We start from the raw sequence: 20129 nt of genomic DNA, 5'->3' as shown, positions 1-20129 counted from the left end.
TCAATGAGCAGCAGTCTGACGTAGGTGTCCTTGTTCATATGCACCAGGGATGAATGCAGGGCTAGGGAAATGGCATCCGCGATGGACTTAGTTCATCGGTAGGCAACCTAACCTTCTTTGAGGTTTAAGGAAGTTGTCACAGTATTATTAAATTGTAATCCTTGTTTCTGAATTTTACCTTAATTAGTTACTGTATTGCAGATCTAAAAGCTCCTACATGAACTTCCTTGTTAGTCTCTTCCATATAGGGATTGCTAAATGCTGCATAGAGCCATATGGACCAGACAGTCATAATTTTGACTCGAAGTCGCTGCTGAATAACTACTGGAAACAGTTTGCCTCTGTCTACCTGAACAATACTTTCATTATTCGAAGCACATCACTCTGTAACCTGCACTTTTCTAGCATGTTTATTCAGAATATTTGTTGTTTTAGACTGTTATGGATTGTCTCGGTGGCTGCGATGGTATTTGTCGCAGTTGTCAAAATGTGAGCAGAGTTTTCAGAGTGTTTGTTAGGCATGGACTGACTTGAAGTTTTTGTCAGTCAGATAAAAGCTCTTAATGTAATTGTTCTTCAGCTTTGTAATTATCAGGCAATGAAAATCCTCAAAGAAGTGGAATGATCAGTCAACAAACTGGCCTTGCATCTCTGCGTTTGAATCAAGATCAAATAACAAAAAAGTCACATTTTTTTCAGGAAATGAACAAGCATTCCAAGCTGAATGAATTGTGTATGTAAAATACAATGATTTATTGTTGTTTTCCCCAAACTCTGTAAAGTTGGTGAGATGGCAACGCATCAGTAATGTTGCTGGCTTAGTAATCCAGTAGCCCAGGCTAATGCAGTTGGGAACATAGGTCCAAATCCCACCACAGCAGCTGGTGGAATTTGAAGTCAATAAATAAAACCTGGAATTAAAAGTCAGCCTGAGTCATGGTAGCCATAACTATTGTTGAACTATTCTATTATTATTACTATAATATAATGTATGCTATATATAGCACTGTTGTTCTTGCTGTTATTTAACTATGTGCCAGTCTTGCCTGGGCTGGCCTACATGTGACTGCAGACCTATAGCAATGTTATTCACTCTTAACTGACCTCTGAAATGGCCCTAGAAAGCCACTCAGATCAAGGGGCAGTTAGGAATGGGCAACAAGAGCTGGCATTTACAGCAAAACCTACATTCTATGAAATATTTTTTTAAACATATATCAGAGGTATATTTGTGACATGCTGATGTCACTGGACTGGTTAATCCAGAGGACCAGACTAATGCTTTGGGTATACAGCTAGTGGATTTTTCAATTAATAAAATCTGTAATTGAAACATAGGGGGGAACAATTAAATTATCATGAATTGTCATAAAAGCTTTCTGGTTCATCAGTGCCCAACAGGGAAAGGAGATATCAGAGATAATGGGAACTGCAGATGCTGGAGATTCCAAGATAATAAAATGTGAGGCTGGATGAACACAGCAGGCCAAGCAGCATCTCAGGAGCACAAAAGCAGACGTTTCGGGCCTAGACCCTTCATCTGAGAAGGGGATGGGGAGAGGGAACTGGATCAAATAGGGAGAGAGGGGGAGGCGGACCGAAGACGGAGAGAAAAGAAGATACGTAGAGAGGACAGTATAGGTGAGGAGGTAGGGAGGGGATGGGTCAGTCCAGGGAAGACGGACAGGTCAAGGAGGCGGGATGTGGTTAGTAGGTAGAAAATGGAGGTGTGGCTTGAGGTGGGAGGAAGGGATGGGTGAGAGGAAGAACAGGTTAGGGAAGCGGAGACAGGCTGGGCTGGTTTTGGGATGCGGTGGGGGGAAGGGACGAACTGGGCTGGTTTTGGGATGCAGTGGGGGGAGGGGACGAACCGCTGGTTTTGGGATGCAGTGGGGGAAGGGGAGATTTTGAAGCTGGTGAAGTCCACATTGATACCATTGGGTTGCAGGGTTCCCAAGCAGAAAATGAGTTGCTGTTCTTGCAACCTTCGGGTGGCATCCTTGTGGCACTGCATGAGTCCCATGATGGGCATGTCATCTGAGGAATGGGAGGGGGAGTTAAAATGGTTCACGACTGGGAGGTGCAGTTGTTTATTGCGAACCGAGCGGAGGTGTTCTGCAAAGTTGTCCCCAAGCCTCCGCTTGGTTTCCCCAATGTAGAGGAAGCCACACCGGGTACAATGGATACAATATACCACATTGGCAAATGTGCAGGTGAAAGTTTGCTTGATATGGAAGGTCACCTTGGGGCCTGGGATAGGGGTGAGGGAGGAGGTGTGGGGGCAAGTGTAGCACTTCCTGCTGTGTATAACTGAATGTGTTCTGGTAAACATTTTTAAAACTGCAGCCACCACTTTGCACAGTCTCATTGTTTTAAAGCAGTATAGTCCTAATATAGAGGAAATAAAAAGTATGCAATCCTTGTATGTCTTCACCTTTGGAAAAGCTGAAACTCAATTTGAAAAAAATCATTTAATCGCAAGGTATATTGCATTCAAACAAGACTTCCAACCGTTCATTCTTAGTGTGTACAATTTAAAAACTCCTTTTACAGTTCTTGCAGAATCTTATAACATCTCATAAATCCTTATTTCAACATTTTATATTTTGGAGAAGGCATCTGCAAACATATTATCTTCATCAGGAATGTAACCCATCTTTACATTGATTGCATCCATAGACTCGATTGGAATAGTCTTGCATTTTGACTTTTAAATTTTTTCTTGGATGCTAGTGATTATAACATTAATAAATTGATGTTTCATTGTACCCATGTCAAACGTAGACTTCAAACTGTTGAAGAGCCAGTAATAATATGGAAATTTTATTTTCCACAGTAGATAAGTTGCTTCCTCTGATATTAGTTTAATTTCTTGGAAAAGCACCCCACTGGCTTCTCAACTCAACTCATTATCTTGCAATAAGATTGTGCCTGCCCACAAGTCTTGATACTAAGCATGTATTGAATTTATGTTTCTAACTGAACTTGTTTCTCTGGGCTCAACAGATAAGAATGTTGTTTTAACAATACTGATTCTTCAGTGGGCACGTGATGTTTAGCTAGCATAGTACACCCAGGTATATCTTTGCAGATTTGCTTATACTTCCTAAGTAACCTTATTAGATATCCCATTTTCTTTCTTATAAGTTTGAGAATACAGTAACTAATAGTTACAATATTTCAGTATGATCTAGTCAAATTATAAGACGGTCACTTCATGAACTATCTACCTTACTGTTACTGTCTCTGTCATCCTCTGCCAGTCGTACGACCTGACACATTTGCTTCTCATATTCTCTTCTCTGCAATGATATCATTTCACTATGTTTATGTGACATCATAGTTTTCTTTCTACAATCAGGGATATGTATCAGATAATTTACTTAATTAATGCTCCTAATCACCCTGTAATGACTACAGTTTTTTTTTTCAGAGCTTATTTTGAAACATAGAAAATAGGAGAGTGGGCTATTCAGCCCATATAGTCAGCTCCACTATTCAACATGGTCCTGTTCTGTATCTCCATGCAATACTTTCACTCTCTTTCCCATACCTCTTGGCACATATAGTTCCAGACCTACTTCTTTCTTAAATGTATTCAGTACTTGCCTCCACAGTCTTCTGTGGTACAGATTCCCAGACGTTCACCACCCCATGAGTGAAGAAATTTCTCCTTGGACCATAATGGCCCATTGCATATCCTGAAACCGTTTAAGGATTGTTCTGGATCCCACAGTGAGGAGAAATATAATTCCCCCATCCAGTCTGTTCAGCTCTGTCAGAATTTTATATCTTTCAATGACATGCCCTCTCATTGAACATTAACCTGGAGGTTCTGGATTAGTAGTGACTTTACCACTACAATACCACCTCCCTGAATCGTAATTCAATCCAAGGAAGGAGGAGAATTTGCTGGAGGACTACAATGTGAGTATTAAATGAGAGAAACTGCAAAGCATTACTAACTTAATAAATCATTTTATTCCTTTTATTATTAATGCAAAAATCCACAATAATGCTGTTTAATTTATAGAGATAATTTTGAGAAATGACATTTTGGTCTTTAGCAATGAACCTTACCTAAATTCACAAGTACTTTGGGCTTGTCATTTAGGGCTTGTGAGCAAATTGTGACAGTTGACAGCTGTTGTTACTGTAATAAGATTAAAGTAAAGAAATTAGTTGTAGTGGCTTTAATCTACCATTTAACACTGGAAACCACCTGGGTCCTGCTTTATTCTGTTTGTACAGTATTTCTATGTTAGTTTTATGCACAGAATCCACCAAGGAATAAGATGTCTGCTTGCCTTCATTAGCTGAAGAAAACCTTGCTCCTTCAGATGCTGTATTTTGCTAATTGAATTCTTCCATGGTTCTTTCTTCCTTGTTTTTTTTTATTTTCCTTGTTGAATGTTTTTGAACTTTTTTTTCTGTATTATTTCACAAGTACCCAGGCAACCATGCTTTGTCTGAGCTCAGCAATGAGTTGTGGCAGACCGCTCTTTAGTGTATTTTGTTCACAAGATGTAGGTAACACTGGCATTGCTGCATTGAATTTTCCATCCCCTGTTGCCCTAAGGAGGTATTGCTGATCCTGCACTTTGAACTACTGCATTTCTTTTATTTTTAATTCATTCATGGCGTGAGGGCATTGCTGGCTGGGCAACATTTATTGCCCATCCTAATTGCCCAGAGGTCAGTAAAATATCAACCACTTTGTGGATCTGCAGTCACACGTAGGCCAGACCAGGCAAGAATGGCAGTTTCCTTCCCTAAACGACAGATGGGTTTTTCCAACAATCAGCAATTGATCCATGGTCATCATTAGACTCTTAATTCCAGATATTTATTGAAATCAAATTCCACCGTCTGGTCCCCGGAACATTACCTGGTTTCCGGATTAACAGTGCAGGGATAATACCACTAGGCCATCGCCTCCCCTTATGAGTGATTCTCTGATTGAAGGTACTTTCTGCCACTTGCACTTTGTCATTTCTGCCTTTTTTGCATCTAGCCCTGAGCACATACCTTTGCTAATGATGGCCTGTACATGACCATCTATTGAGGTTAGTTAAGGGCAGAGGCAGGATTAGCATAATCCTAAAGATGCACCAATGACCAAGTTCGTGAAGGGACCCCAAAAGAAATTTGCACTTGTTCAACATCTTTAACATTGAATCTGTTTATTGATGCTTTAAATAAAGATGCTGCAGGATACAGTTGGTATTAGTTGTCCTTGCAGAAACATAGTGTAGAAGGAGTCTGAAATAATCATAAATGAATGTAAAGTCCAAAAACTGAAAGACCAAGGTGGTAAAGTTGTGCTCAAAATCACTCATGCCATGTTTAGGAAATAAAAAGTGTCCTTGCTGAAAAGGATTTTCTAGAATACTACTTCGTAATTGGTCTCGAAACACATTGCCAAGTTTGACTGTATATATGACTGGGGATTAGTAAACAGAATCCTCCATCTGTTGCATGACGTAAGTTTGCATGCTGCCAGTTTGATGAATACCTTATTCATTTAAAGAAAAACAGGTGTCATTAATTATTGTCATCATTTGAATTATGAAACCTTTTAAAATCTGAAGTAACTTGTACTGTTGTCCATGACGAAGGAAGAGTGTATTAACTAGTTTGACTTGAATACAAGTCTATGTAGGCAAATTGGTAAAATCAGTGGGTCATAGCAACTGTTACATATATCAAAGTTGGATTTGGTTGAGCATTAATCTCTGGAAATGTTAATCATTACACTTGTATCGAGTCATTAACAATTTTATTCTTGCTATTGCAAGGTATTTTCACAATGAAGATTCACTTCAATGCAGTTAGTATGTCATATATTAATATATCTAATTCCTTTATAGCCATCGTGAAGCTGGATGTCATGCTTGTTCTGCTGATTTGTTTAATAACATTTTGCTGTTTAATACACATCCAATGTCTAAGTCTTGCAAAAAATTCAAGAACAATAAGAAGACTTCGTATTCATAATGGAATACTTGCCTGGATTATTTTGCATTTTTCTCTCTGGTCAGATATAGCTTCAATGCAGCACCACCCTAGTATTGTAATGAAACACCCACAAGTATCCACTCATTCCATCACCGATGCTCAAGAGCAGCAATTTGTACTATCTATAAGATTCACTGCAGAAATTCACTGAAGATCCTTGGACAGCTGCTTCCAAACACATGACCAATGTGCTGATATTTGATCTTTTTGTTTCAGCATTAACATGGAAATGGGTTTGCAACAAGTTGTACCAAAGCACCCATTGCAAATCTCTTAAAGGATGTTGGCATTTGGCAATGAATTTGCTATCCAGAATCACAAAATAGCTGGTGTAAATGGGAATACTTACTAGTACTCCACTGTTCCTGTTTCTCCATCACCAACGCTCAGTAGCAACAGTGTGTACCATCTGCAAGATCTACTGCAAAAATTCACTAAAGACCCTCAGACAACACCTTCCAAACCCAAGACCACTTCCATCAGAAGGATAAGGGTGCAGATACACAGAAACACCACCAGCTGCAAATTCCCCTCCAAGGTGCTCAATATCCGTACTTGCAAATATATTGCTGTCCTTTTGCTGATACTGGGTCAAGATCCTGGAATTCCCTCCCTATGAACAGGAGTGAACAAGACCTGCAGCAGTTCAAGAAGGCCGCTCACCACCACCTTCTCAAGGGCAGCTAGAGATGGACAATAAATGCTGGCCAGCCAAAAATGCTCACATCCGCGAGTGAGGTGTTGGGGACTGGGGAATTGGAAGTTCTGGAGGAGGAGGAGGGCGTGGGTGGTGTCACGGATGTAGGTGGGGAGTTCCTGGATGAGGGGGAGAAAATGGAGCCAAGATAGGTGGAGATCAGTTCGATAGGGCAGGAGCAGACAGAGACAATGGGTCGACCAGGGCAGTCAAGTTTGAGAATTTTGGGAAAGAGATGGAAACGGGCGGTGCAGGGTTGGAGAGCGATGAGTTTTGGAGGCTGTGGGTGGGAGGTCACCTGAGGTGATGAGGTTGTGGATGGTTTGTGGGATGATGGTTTGGTGCTGGGGGGTGGGGCCATGATCCAGGAGTTGGTAGGAGGAGGTGTCAGAGAGTTGACGTCTGGCCTCAGCGATGTAGAGGTCAGTGCGCCACACTATAACTGCGCCTCCTTTGTCCACAGGTTTTCTGGTGAGGTTGGGATTGGAGTGGAGGGCTGCATGTTCTGCGGGGGGTGCGGTGGTTGGAGTGGGTGAGAGGGATGAAGAGGTTGAGGCGATTGATAATGTTTTAGTTTGTCTTTTCGAAAGTATTCTTGATGTTTTCTGACATGTAACTGGGCTATCGAAAAGAGAAGTCTTGGGGTTTCATTTATTATTTGTAATTATTTCCGAGACGGTGACTGTTGAAGTCACAGCAATTTACTTTGTGTTCTTGGGATAAGAAGGAAACGCTTGGCCAGGATTGTTATTGTTGATCACCATCCAGCAACCCCCACTGAAGCAGTTGCCTTTCTGGCAATTGAGATGAAGTCAGGATTAGATATGATGGTCCCAAAAAGTCCTGCCAACTTTGTCCTAGTGTATGTGTTAGGAACCACTGATTAGCAAACTATACAGGAGAGCAAATGCTAATGGATTTCAGTCCAATAAAAGTGAGCACTTTCAGGAATGAATGGGAAATCATTGAATGTTTATGCGTTTGGGTAGAGGGCATTGGTCATGGGGTCATACAGCACAGAAACATACCCTTTGGTCCAACTCAGCTGCGCCAACCAGATATCCAATCTGACCTAGCCCCGTTTGCCAGCATTTGACCCAAATCCCTCTGAAGTTTTCCCATTCACATACCCATCCAGCATTTTAAGTGTTATACTATCTGCCTCCGCCACTTCTTCTGACAGCTCGTTCCATGGAAGCACCACCCCCTGCAGGAAAATGTTACCCTTCAGGTCCTTTTTAAATCTTTCCCCTCTTACTTTAAACCTATGGCGTCTAATTTTGCACTCCGTTACCCTTGGAGAAAGAGCTTAGCTATTCACCCTATCTACGCCCGTCCTGATTTTACAAATCTGTCTAACCTCTCAAGCTAATGGCCCCAGCTTATTCAGCCTCTCCCTCTAGCTCAAACCTTCCTGCCCTGGCAATATCCTTGTAAATCTTTTCTGCTGTCCCTCAAGTTCAAAACTGCTCTCCCTCAAGTTCAACAACATCTTTCCTGTAGAAGGGTGACTGGAATCATATGGATGGCGTATTCTAAAAGCGTCTTCATAATGTCGTGTACAACAGCAACATGATATTCCAATTTCTATACTCGGTGTTCTGACCAATGAAGGATATCAAATCATGGAAATAACTGTTTCTATGTTTGGCTTGATTTCTGAGAACTTTAGGGTGAGGGGTGGTATACAGAGGGTTCAGAGAAAAGAAAAGCTTGAATCTTATTCATGATATGACAGCTATCCAATGATTTCTGCCAAGACAGATACAAATAAGAATTGGCCTGAACTGATGTTTTCTTGGTCATAATGCTTTCCAAGACACTTAAGTTAGGTTGAACTGTAGAGTAAACAATTGAATGATACCATGGAAGTACATCCCAGCAAAATTGAAGTACCCCTGAGAGATGGGAAGTGGATTGAGGAAGAGGGTTACGGAGTGGGACAAAAGTCTTACCAACACATCTCATATTTTAACATCAAATGTAATCTCTTGTGATACTGTCTTTAAGCAAATACAAGCTCACCTGCGTTTTTCTTAACATTTTGCAGATCCCTGTGCAATGTGATTAATGCATACTGCTTTGCCTGTCGTGGCTGCTATGACAACTGCTTCTATGTTCTGTTCAGTAACAAGATCACCTTCTTAATGGAACTACTGATGCATCAATTGACGGTAGGAGTCAGTAACTGCAGCTACCTGCCATTGATGTACTTTTATGTGTTCTTATAAAGATGCTTAAAAACTGTTGTTTTCGTCCATGTAGCTGAGAGCCAGTGTGTTTTTTGGAGGGTGTATCTTCTATTTTTGCTTTAACTCGCCTTGGTTCTTTGTCAAAAATCTCAAACATAAGAAATTGCTGGGTCCCTAGCTGAGATATTTGTATCATCAATAGCTACTGGTGAGGTGCTGGCAGACTGGTGGTTGGCTAACATAGTGCCACTATTTTAAAAAGATGGTAAGGAAAAGTCAGGAAACTATAGACCGGTGAGCCTTACAACGGTTGTGGGCAAGTTGTTAGAGGGGGTTCCTGAGGGGACAGGATTTACATTTATTTGAAAAGCCAAGCACTCATTAGAGGTGGTCACCATGGCTTTGTGCATGGGAAATGGTGTCGCATGATCTTAAGTGAGTTTTTTGAAGAAGTAACAAAGAGGATTTATGAGGGCAGAGTGGTGGATGTAATCAATATGGATTTCAGTAAAACATTCAACATTCCTCATTGTAAACCGCTTAGAAAAGTTAGATCACGCAGAATAGAGTAAGAACTAACTACTCAGATACAGAGATAATGGGAACTGCAGATGTTGGAGAATCCAAGATAACAAAGTGTGGAGCTGGATGAACGCAGCAGGCCAAGCAGCATCTCAGGAGCACAAAAGCTGACGTTTCTAGGCCCGAAACGTTAGCTTTTGTGCTCCTGAGATGCTGTTTGGCCTGCTGTGATCATCCAGCTCCAAACTTTGTTATCTTTATTCAGATACACAACTGGATCAAGGGTAGAAGTTAGAGGGTGGTGGTGGAGAGTTGCTTTTCAGACTGGAGGCCTGTGACCAGCTGTGTGCCACAAGGATCGGTGCTGTGCCCAATTTAAATGTGAACATAGGAGGTATGGTTAATAAGTTTGCAGATGACACCAAAATGGCAGCGTAGTCAACAGTGAAGAAGGTTACCTCAGAGATCAGATGGGCCAGTGGGCCAAGGAGTGGCAGATGGAGTTTAATTTGGAATCATGTGAAGTGCTGCATTTTGGAAAGGCAGATCAGGGCAGATAATGTGGTTCAGCAAGGGTAGAGGTGATCATTTTTGCCTTCAGTATGAGTCATCTAGCTTTCTAGATACTCAGCACCACTTCAACTATTTCCCGATTACAGACGGCACAATTATATGTAGGCTAAAGTTCTCTCCACTTGGATCCAAACAATGTAGGCTCTGTTGAGGACTGCTGTTGCACCAGTATGATCTTTTATTTCCCATGTTCCCATTGGCTCTCTGACAGCAATTGTCAATTAAATGTTTTACCCTCACTATTTCATGAACTATTTTTGAGTCTTAAAATCTCCAGTCATTTTAGCATCATATTCCAAAGCCATCTCCCTAAAAACCTTCATGTTCAAAAGCCTCAAGACTTACTCCCACGTCTCAGCCACTTGTTCTCATTCTCCCCTTGCTGCCTGCTCAGATTTTCAAAATTCATTCACATTTCTCATTGCTAGCTTACCCTTGTCATTCATATACAGACTTTCCACCATGGGGATAATTATAACATAATCTGTCCAGCAGGAAAAGAATAGGGCCAGACAGTAGAAAGTAAAATCGTATGAAGTGTGAAAGAACTAGCTGATTCTACTCTCTCAGCTCCCTCCTAGACAGGTTAGGTTCTAAATTTAGATTTCTTGATCCATCAATTAATGGAAATATTCTTTCACTGCAGACCTTCTTTGAGAGAGTGTGGAGGTGAGGATCTGTTGCTAGACTATTAAACAAAAAAAATCCTATGATGTTCAATAAGCTGCTTGTTGTGTTTCCAAAGAAATCAAAATTATAGAAAGGAGCAGTTTGTGATCAAAATACTCAAATAATTATTGTTTAAAAATTATTGTTGAAAAGTAAGTGGTATTTTATATCATTGGAATCGAAAAATCATTTATCTTGTGAAAAATAAAATTTGCACAATCCAATTACTAGCATTTTGCATGTTAAGCTTCTCTCCATTAGAATCACTATATCAGGTGTAATATCATGTCATCTGATGAGTTTTTTTTAGCAGAGCCACTCTCTTTTCACACATTTGTTAGTGTTCTCTATTTTTCTGTCACAGATTTTGCCTCAATTTCCTTTGCTATTACCTGTTTCCTCCTGGGGTGCAGTTCTAAAGGCATCATCAGCCCTCCACAACTGTATTCTTCAAGTGTGAGCCTGGATGTTAAGTGATGGTAGCCATTTCAAAGACTGAGGTTGCACAGCTCAAAGCAGTGTGTCACAGTATAGAGGTCAGAAGTAAGAGACCTAGCTGCATTTTTTTTCCTTAGTCCCGGAATGTTGAGCCCATTTAGTGACAGCTTACTGCTGACATGCTGAAAACGGTTAGCATACCAGTATTGTAGTTGTGATTTCCAAGTGTCAGTGGTTCATTGAGAAGGCCATTAGAAGAGTTGACAGTCAAATTTTAAGTTGTTGTTTACTTAAACTGTGTAAAATATCTCAGCAGCATAATTGAACCAGCAATTCCAAATTCATGGATGATGTACCCAGATGGCAATGGGTCTAACTCGCAGAAAGGAAATGTGGTGGTTACTAAAGGGTTACGTTTCCTAAATGCAGTAAAGTATGTGTTGCCCCATTTGTTTAATATCCTTGCACAGGACAGTGGATTTTATACTGCTGTTAATTACAACATACAGTTGATGATAATTGTCTCTGTGCAGAAGCAGTGGTTTGTCACACCACATGTAACTTCTCATCTCTAACTGTGAAAGATTTTCTATTCTTCTTCCAAAGCGAATTAACATCTCTGTTGTAGCCTATGTAAGACACTTTTGAGTATTTTCTATAGCAATATTTTAGAGTAGAAATTTGTTCAACAAAAGCAAAGAAATCATGTTTATTCACTTGATTTTCTGCCTTATTTAAGAAAGCTACTGCTTCTTGCAAAGAACCTGTTTCATGGGTGCTGGCCACATCTATCATCCCACCCATGAAACAGTTACGTAAATGTTCAAAAAAAACTTAATTTTCCTGAAAACAGCTGGCAGAAAGCCCTGGCTCTTATCCCTTGCATGACCCAAGTTCTCTGTGGCACAACTGAGCACTTCAATTGCTCAAGTCAGCTCACTCTGCAGAGACTAGTAATTAAACCTGAGGTCTTTCTGGCTTTCATGGGAGAATGTTTCACATTTACATAGCACCTTTCCTGATTTTTAAGATGTTCTGAAGCACTTTGCAGTCAATGCATTGCTTTTCGGTGTGCAGTCACTGTTATAATATAGGGCAATAAGCAAGTATTATGTCATTGTTGTAAGAAAAGGGACCTATGTTAACTTATCCAATGGGAGTTGAAGAAATATATTCCATTCTGCATTTATAATTCTGTAACAAATCCCTGTAACCAGTTTGGGAAGTCGGATTTGAGAGTACTATAACCTATAAATGGTCTTCTGTGCTGAGATTGTACCTAAGAGCGGATCAGTAACAAAGCTAAATACGTTGAACATAATTTAAAATGTATCTGAATTGAATTAGAGTCAAGAACTGGTGGTCTCAATCAGCAGAATTTCCCAATGGAACTGATGAGTAAGAACACTACCAAGTATATACAAAGACCGGATTGTAATACCAGTCTAAGGTGATTTAATTGCACTTGATTGGGGAGCTGCAAATGATCTTGGATGACTGGGAATGAGCAAGAAGCCTGCTTTTATTTTGCCATGTTCCCTATCCTAGAAGGAGAGGGATTGGACAGAATGTGTTATATTTGAATAGGCTCCCTCTGTGGGTTTAAGCTCTCATTATAACAGATTATTTAGCCAAGGCCCTCAGAGGCGGCTGCAACCTGTGGAATCATGCTACTAAAAGGCCAGTGGCTAAAGGGAAAGGGGAGAAGTAAAGCAATGGCATATAATTGGTATTAATTTTAGTTTGGCTGTCTTTTAATTTAATTTCATGAGTAATCATATCATTGGAGGAGTGGTGATGGAATTGACATTATAGACAAAAGAGCAAGAATTGAATTCAGTTGGCCTCACAACCCTGCTGCAAGTTGTATGTATGAATGATGTTTGCAATCACTTTTCAAGAGAATTAAAACATATTTAGTCAAGAATGTTTAAATTAGGAAGAAACTTCACTTGAAAGCCTTCTGTGTAATTTTCAGGATTGAACTGTCGTTTAATTGAAAAACTACGTCCATTTTTCAATAATTAACCTGAAAAGCTGGCACCGAAAAGCAAACAGGGTACTGTAACTTTAATACATGCTAAGTAAATTAAATGTAACTTCAAAGGTCGTTAGCTGATACAGAAAGGAAGGAATTTTAGCTCAGTCTGGAAACTTCTTATTTAGTTCACTATCAAGATCACTAAAGCTGGTAAGAACTGTTTCAGACATTAGACTTTTAATTAAATGGATTGAAGACTATGGATCTGCTGGTGGTTCAGCCAAAACATTTTTCCCCAGTGACTGAACCAGTACACATACTTAATGCCTAATTACACATGAGGAGGCCATCCTTCAGCACTTCATCAGTGACAGAATTCACACGAGTGCTAAATTGCTGAACAACGTGCTCAAGTAGCTGAGTTTTGAATAGATTTATGAAGACGTTCATGCTCAGAGGCCACTCAGTCCAAAAATTCCATGCCAGGGTTAATGCTGTATACATTCCTCTCCCAGTCTTATTTCATTTAACCGTATCAGATTATTCATCTGTTCCTTTCTCAATCATGTGTTTATTTAACTTGCCAATAAATGCATGTATTTTATACACATAGACTGCATTTCAGCAATGAGTATTACGTTCTAACTGCTATTTGAGTAAAGAGAATTTTCCTGAATTCCTTGTGAGATTTATTAGATATCTTAATCTGCTGGATTTACCTTGCACTTGGGTAAACCTTCTCTTTTAGCTTGACCATGATTGCTTAACTTTGCTTTTCAGGATGTTGTGGTTCTGTATCTTAACAAATTTTTTGACTATTTCCAGCAGTCTGCCTGCAATTTTCGCATAATCGATTTGATAGACTTTGATGCAATGTGATTTTAGGTTGTTTTAAAAAAACCTTTAGAGTCCCTGGTTCCCTGGCTTGAAGGAGGTAAAAAGCAGCATTATCTCTCATGCTTTTCATGTGAGGCTACCACACAAAGAATTTATTATTAGCTGATCAGAAATTGTCTCATACATTAAGGCTGATTTCACTAAAATTATATCTTAAGATTACTATCACAGTTCAGATGTGAAAGCCATTTCCCACGTCCCTTTGTTAAGGACCTAATTGTTCTGAAATGCCAAAGGAGGTTTCTTTAATCATTTATTTGTTCTCTGGAAACGGGCTTCACTGGCTAGGTCATCATTTATTGCTTGTCACTATTTGTATTCGAGAAGGTGTTGGTGAACTGACTGCTTGGACGTTGCAGTCTGTGTGGTGTAGAAAAGCCCACAGTGCCGTTAGGAAAAGATTCCCAGCACTTTTACCTAGTGGCAGTGAAGAAACAGCAATGAAGTTCCAAGTCAGCATGATGAGTGGTTTAGAGATGAACTTGAGGTGGTTGTGTTCTCATTGCCTCTGTTTTCTTTATCTTTCATGGTGGTAGAGGTCACAGGTTTGAAAAATACTGTATAAGAAGCCTTGGTGAATTGCTGTCTTGCATATGCTATGCACTGCTGCCACTGTACGATGGTGGGGAGGGAGTAAAAGGAGGGAGCGAATCTGCAACTAGTCTTTTTTTCATTACATAAATGTTTAGTAATTGCATGGACACACAAAATGTAAGATAAAGGAACAACACGTATGACCAATTTCTCCTGCTTTGTCTGTATTTACTTTGTTAAATGTACTTGGAACGACTTCATCCCTGATGGTTTGTGTATTTATCTGGCTATTATAATCTTCACTTCGCAAATACTATTTTGCAAACTTTTTGAATACTCTGCTCTTGACTTTATGCCTGTTTTAATGCATTGCAGATGAACAATTAGTCATGTACTTTTATATAGCTGCATGTTGAATTAGGTAGAGCTTATCAATAAGCAACAATAGCCATCGTCCATAACTATAATTTCCTTGTGGCTGGTTGTAAGTAGAAGAATTTGAAGTCAACTTGGTTGCCCAGGAAATTCACCCACTTCTATGTCAGAGAGCTGCAGTTGAATGTTCCATAACACGCATTGATCTTGTTCCAAGCTGACAATTCAGCACTTTATTAAAGTGCATCCTGGTGTACTTTAAACGTAACGTAACTGAAGTGATGTTTGTTGACAGTATCCCAATCAACCCTCAACAAAAATATAATTTGTCTTACTCTCCTTAAAGTATCTTTCTTGAATGAGGGCTCTGGCAGCAGCTGAGCTGAGATGAGGCAAATGTAGGTCTTATTACAGAAGTGCATTCGAGAAGATGTAGAATCGTATAGGAATCAGTGTGATTAGATAGCTGTGAAGGCAGAATCAGTAGCCAAGATATGGGTATAAGATAAGCCCTGAGTTTTCCCAAGTGCTTAATTTTAGCAAATGGTTCTAGGGGTCAGCTTTTGTGCCAGCAAAATTCACCCAATATAACCATTGGGGTAAGCATTAGTGACATTACCAAACCAACCTAGCAACAAGGAGGCACTGTAACCATCACACATGTTTTTTTTTAAGAAAATGCCAGTTCATAATTTTATTGTGCATCACTTTCAATGTAAATATTATACACTGTTTTTCATTAAAGGAGTTAATAGAAGAGGAGGCACCAAATTAGAAGTATTTAAGTTGGGTGCACAAATGTTTTGTTGGAAAAGGTGGCCCTCAAAGAAGTTGTCAGAAAAGGCATAATAAAGGTTGACGAAGACAGAATGCCATACCTGTGCTAGGATGACTTAAAAACTACTGCCACTGGTGGAATATAAAGGGGCAATGGTAATTCAAGCTAAGTGTCAAAAGATCAGAGGATATGATGGGATACAGGGGTGGTTGTGGTCGAGTCGTGAGTGGATCAGAGCATGACAACAAATAGTTTCAGTTTAATATGTTAAGCAAGGGTCAGTCATGAAGTGGAACAGTCATGGGTGATTTGTAATGCACAGGGTTTGATCAGTTGGTTTTTTTTCAGTCTTGGAGCATGGAAATTCTGGAGTATGGGAGGCCAGCAAATTATTGGAGAAATCAAACTAGACATGACAAAAGCAAGAATACGGATGGAGGAGACGAGCAAGAAGAGAGCCTAGGGGAAAATACACAGTAATTGTGGAGTTGACGGTGAAATGTAAGGCGTAGAACAAAGGAGATGATGCCATAAACTGCTGCATGCATGTCAATCTTAGGAACAAAGAGATCCAAGATATTGTTGCACTTGGTGATTTGGGTATTGATGGAGCGGTGCAAGATAGGGATCTGAGAAGCCTATTAGTTTTTGGAGGAAGAGAGCTTGAGGTTGACTTGCAATCCAGGATGATCCAGATATAGTGTACTGTTTTGAATGATAAGCAAGGTAAGATAAAACTTATTGTGGTGTAGATTTGGATGAAATACAGGGCCAAATGTGCTCCAGTGTGTGGCCCTCAGTTTCGAGGAAATGAAGATAGGATTACATTAAGGATATATCTGAGCTGGGAGACAATGACTGATTTAGTGAGAGCAAGAGCATTAAAGGCACAAGGGGAATTGCTGAGCAGGTTCACAAAATAGAAATGCCATGCAGAATAAATGGGATTGATTGACAGAAAAATGCGGTGTCTTTACACATGTTGCAAGCATATATTTTTAAAAAGACAATTAGATAATTCTTTATACGATAGCATACAACTTATCCAAAATTAGGTCAAAAAGTCTTGTTTCCATTTAATAGCAAGATTTCAACCCTTAAGTAATCCTTCAGTGAAGATTTTAAATTACAGAGAAGCATCACTGTAAGGAGAAATGTGTTCTGTATCATGTCTTTGCAAAAGCCGTTAGCAGTAAAGTTGCCGAATAGAGTTGTGAAAATCAATCTTTCCTGAAACCACATACATGTGTTTCACATATATTGGTCAGTAGGATCTCCACTTTGTATGTCTACAATTAACTGCTGAATTCTGCATAGTTTGGAGTCCAAACATACATTTTTTTAAAATTTATCCTTTCAAGTCTTACTGTTATGTACATAAAGGATAAGTGCTTGACAATTCAAGTGCTTCATCTTACTCTCCCGCCTTGGCCTTTTAAGATACCTTTTATTCCCCACCCCCTTTCAGCTAAAGGGTGAAGCCATTAAGATGAAGCACAGATCATAAAATGTTAAAGGAGGACTTGCAGCTGGCTTATCATCCTAAACATAAAGGATTTCTGTACTTCTGCAACAGATGCTTCTCATTGTGTATGACAGAGAAGAGTCTCTACCTTACTAAGACCATAAGAGAAGAATGGAGAGAAATTACATTAAAGCGTCTGAGAGAAAGAATCAAGCACCTTAAGTGATGGGTCTTACAAATCAGTGTAAAGAAGGTGAAAACCAGCTTGACAACCTTGAAGTAATAAAATATTTTGACTATATTGCCATAGTAATAGACTATTTAAAGTTTCACATTTGTAATTTGATCAGTGATTGATTGCACACCCAACTAGCCACAGATTTAAAAGATGCTTGAGAGAAAATGAACTGCTAGGTAATAAGGAGCTAAAACTTTTTTTAGTGTGTTTAGCAATGATTCGAGCAGCTTAAAGAGACCTCACTGGAAATGTATTAATGGGAAGAGGACTTGCACAAGAACATAAGAGCGAGGAGCAGGAGTAGGCCATTCAGCCCTTTGAGCCTGCTCCGCCATTCAGTAAGATCATGGCTGATCTTTTTGTGGATTCAGATCCACTTACCCACGTTCTCACCGTATCCCTTAATTCCTTTATTGTTCAAAAATAAATCTACCTTAGCTTTTAAAACGTTTACTGAAGTAGCGTCAACTACTTCACTGGGCAAGGAATTCTGTAGATTAACAACCCTCTGGGAGAAGAAGTTTCTAAACCTGCTCCCTCTAATCTTGAGGCTATGCCCTCTTGTCCTAGCTTCACGTGCAAGTGGGAACATTCTCTCTACTTCTATCTTATCAATGCCCTTCATAATTTTAAATGTTTCGATAAGATTCCCCCCTCAATCTTCTGAATTCCAATGAATATAATCCCAATCTACTCAGTCTCTCCTCATAAACCAATCCCCTCAACTACGGAATCTACCTAGTGAACCTCCTCTGCACGCCCTCCAGACAACTTTCAGTAGTATTTGTAACAATGTCAACAATGACATTGGCACACAGTGCTATTACTGTGAACCATCTGCAGGATGCACAATACTGCCTCAGTGTTCTGGACTGAGCAAAATACTACATTTCAGGTTTTTGGTCACTATGAAGCAATTTCTGGGATATTTATCTCTGCACAGCAAGTAAACGTAGAATTGGGCTGCAATATGTGCCTGAATAATCTATTGAAACTTGGATTTAACCAAATCAGGCAACTCACAGTGAAGATACTTGGTTATAATTGATAGCCTGAGAAACAGTGAACTCTGGCCTTAAATAAAACCGTTCTTTGAAATGGCTGACAAATCTCTTCAAAACTAGCAGACTTGACCCCAGATAGGATACGAACCTTGCACAACAGCAATTTGTATTTATATAACAGAATGTACCATCACAATGCATTTCACAAGAATGTTCTTAATCAGAGAGAAAAGAATATTGAAGGATTATAAATCAATGCACCTTTATATTTGAACACTGCAAGATTGGAAGGAAGCAGCAGATATTTAATTCATATCAAAGAGAGAAGGACTAACATCCACATAATGCTGTTCACAACTTCAGACATCCCAAAGTGAAGAGCACTTTGAGTATTTTTCAAGTATCATCACAGGTTTTTATTCATTGAATCAAAACATAAACTTAAACATCAATTGCACTTAGCACAGTAAAAGACTAATGTAAAGGAACTGTTGTACATATTTAAGACCAAGTAGATGTTTTGGTTTTATGAAAAGGGTCGGTCTAAACTGCAAATTTGATTCCCTTAGCTTCAAAGTGGTTAATTGGCTGAAAGGATGGGTAATACTGTGGCAATTTAGCATTTAGAGGATTTTCACAATTTATTTATTTTGAGCTGCTCATTATTGAACTAGCTGTTCTATCGCTGACCAGTGGATATTGACACAGTAGTTCATGTAGAGAACAGCCAATTAAATATCCAAGGGAAATCATAAAAGATCAAAACAAAATTGAGGAAAGATTAACCAAGCTTAAGGGAAGTCAAGATGGTCTGGACTGAAACCAGGAGGGGGCAGGGCTGGAACAGAAAAAGAAAGGTTGAGAATTTGAAAGAGAAATAAGAGAAGCTGTTGAAGGAGGAGAAAAGGGAAAACATTTTTTGATGGTGTGGTTAAAAGTGAAGATTAACCAAAAATTTGCATTCAGCTGCAAAAGGCGGAAGGGACATTAGGACTGAGCAGCTGTTGAGAAATGGAACCGAAGTACAAACTAACAGAATGGAAACATTGAAGGAATGGCTGAGGTTCCACAGTAAGTTATTTTAGGGAAAGGAGAAGAACTATGTTTTTATCACAGCTTTATCATGGGCAGGTTATTGGGAGGGTTTTGATGTTAAGGCTCCATTATCATACATTCAAGTTTCTGATGGAGAAACTTAAGAATTGAAGGTATTGAATCAGAGGTAATTTTAATAGTTACTTGATCAGGTGGCCTATCAACAACAGATGCATCAAACATAAAACTCATGCCAGCTCATGTATAAAACATGTTAGGTTTCTTTTTGGTCTCGCTTCTGCCCATCACCATGTGCACCTTATGAAACTCAAAAATAAGATGCTTTATGCAAAAAGGACATGGCAGTATCCCCGGATCCCTGAAAAATCTTATTTTTTGCTGATCAGTAAAATCAGCAATTATCTATGAAATGGTCATCAGACTTTAACAGTTTGATAGTAAGAGGTAGGTGAGATGTCCTTTCACATTGTGACTTGCTTCTAACAGATCTTGGAAATGCTGCCTTCTGCAGCTTGGTTGGATCCATGGAGCAGAGAATTCTGATGGTAGAACCAAGGACCTAGGAATAGGTGCTGGCAGTGAGATCTGTACGAGGGTATATTAGGCAGTTCATATTAAGGAAAGATTATCAGTTGTGCAAAATGATGCCTTGCATTTATATAGCACAGTTAACAATGTTAAATTAACAATTA

At 39.5% G+C, this 20129-nt stretch overlaps 1 protein-coding gene across 3 annotated transcripts in view; it reads left to right on the top strand.

The window, feature by feature from the left end:
• scaper (S-phase cyclin A-associated protein in the ER) overlaps nt 1-20129 on the top strand; it is a 283244-nt gene that overhangs the window by 197153 nt on the left and 65962 nt on the right. For all 3 annotated transcript variants that reach the window (XM_048520699.2, XM_048520701.2, XM_048520702.2), the window contains one exon: nt 8766-8889. In XM_048520699.2, the coding sequence (XP_048376656.2) occupies nt 8766-8889 (124 nt within the window). The remainder of the gene's footprint in view (nt 1-8765; nt 8890-20129) is intronic.

Source organism: Stegostoma tigrinum, chromosome 36 (genome assembly GCF_030684315.1).
Source record: "Stegostoma tigrinum isolate sSteTig4 chromosome 36, sSteTig4.hap1, whole genome shotgun sequence".
Classification (NCBI taxonomy): domain Eukaryota; kingdom Metazoa; phylum Chordata; class Chondrichthyes; order Orectolobiformes; family Stegostomatidae; genus Stegostoma; species Stegostoma tigrinum.
The sequence above is the reverse complement of the archived record's forward strand: the minus strand, read 5'-3'. Positions and strand labels throughout refer to the sequence as shown.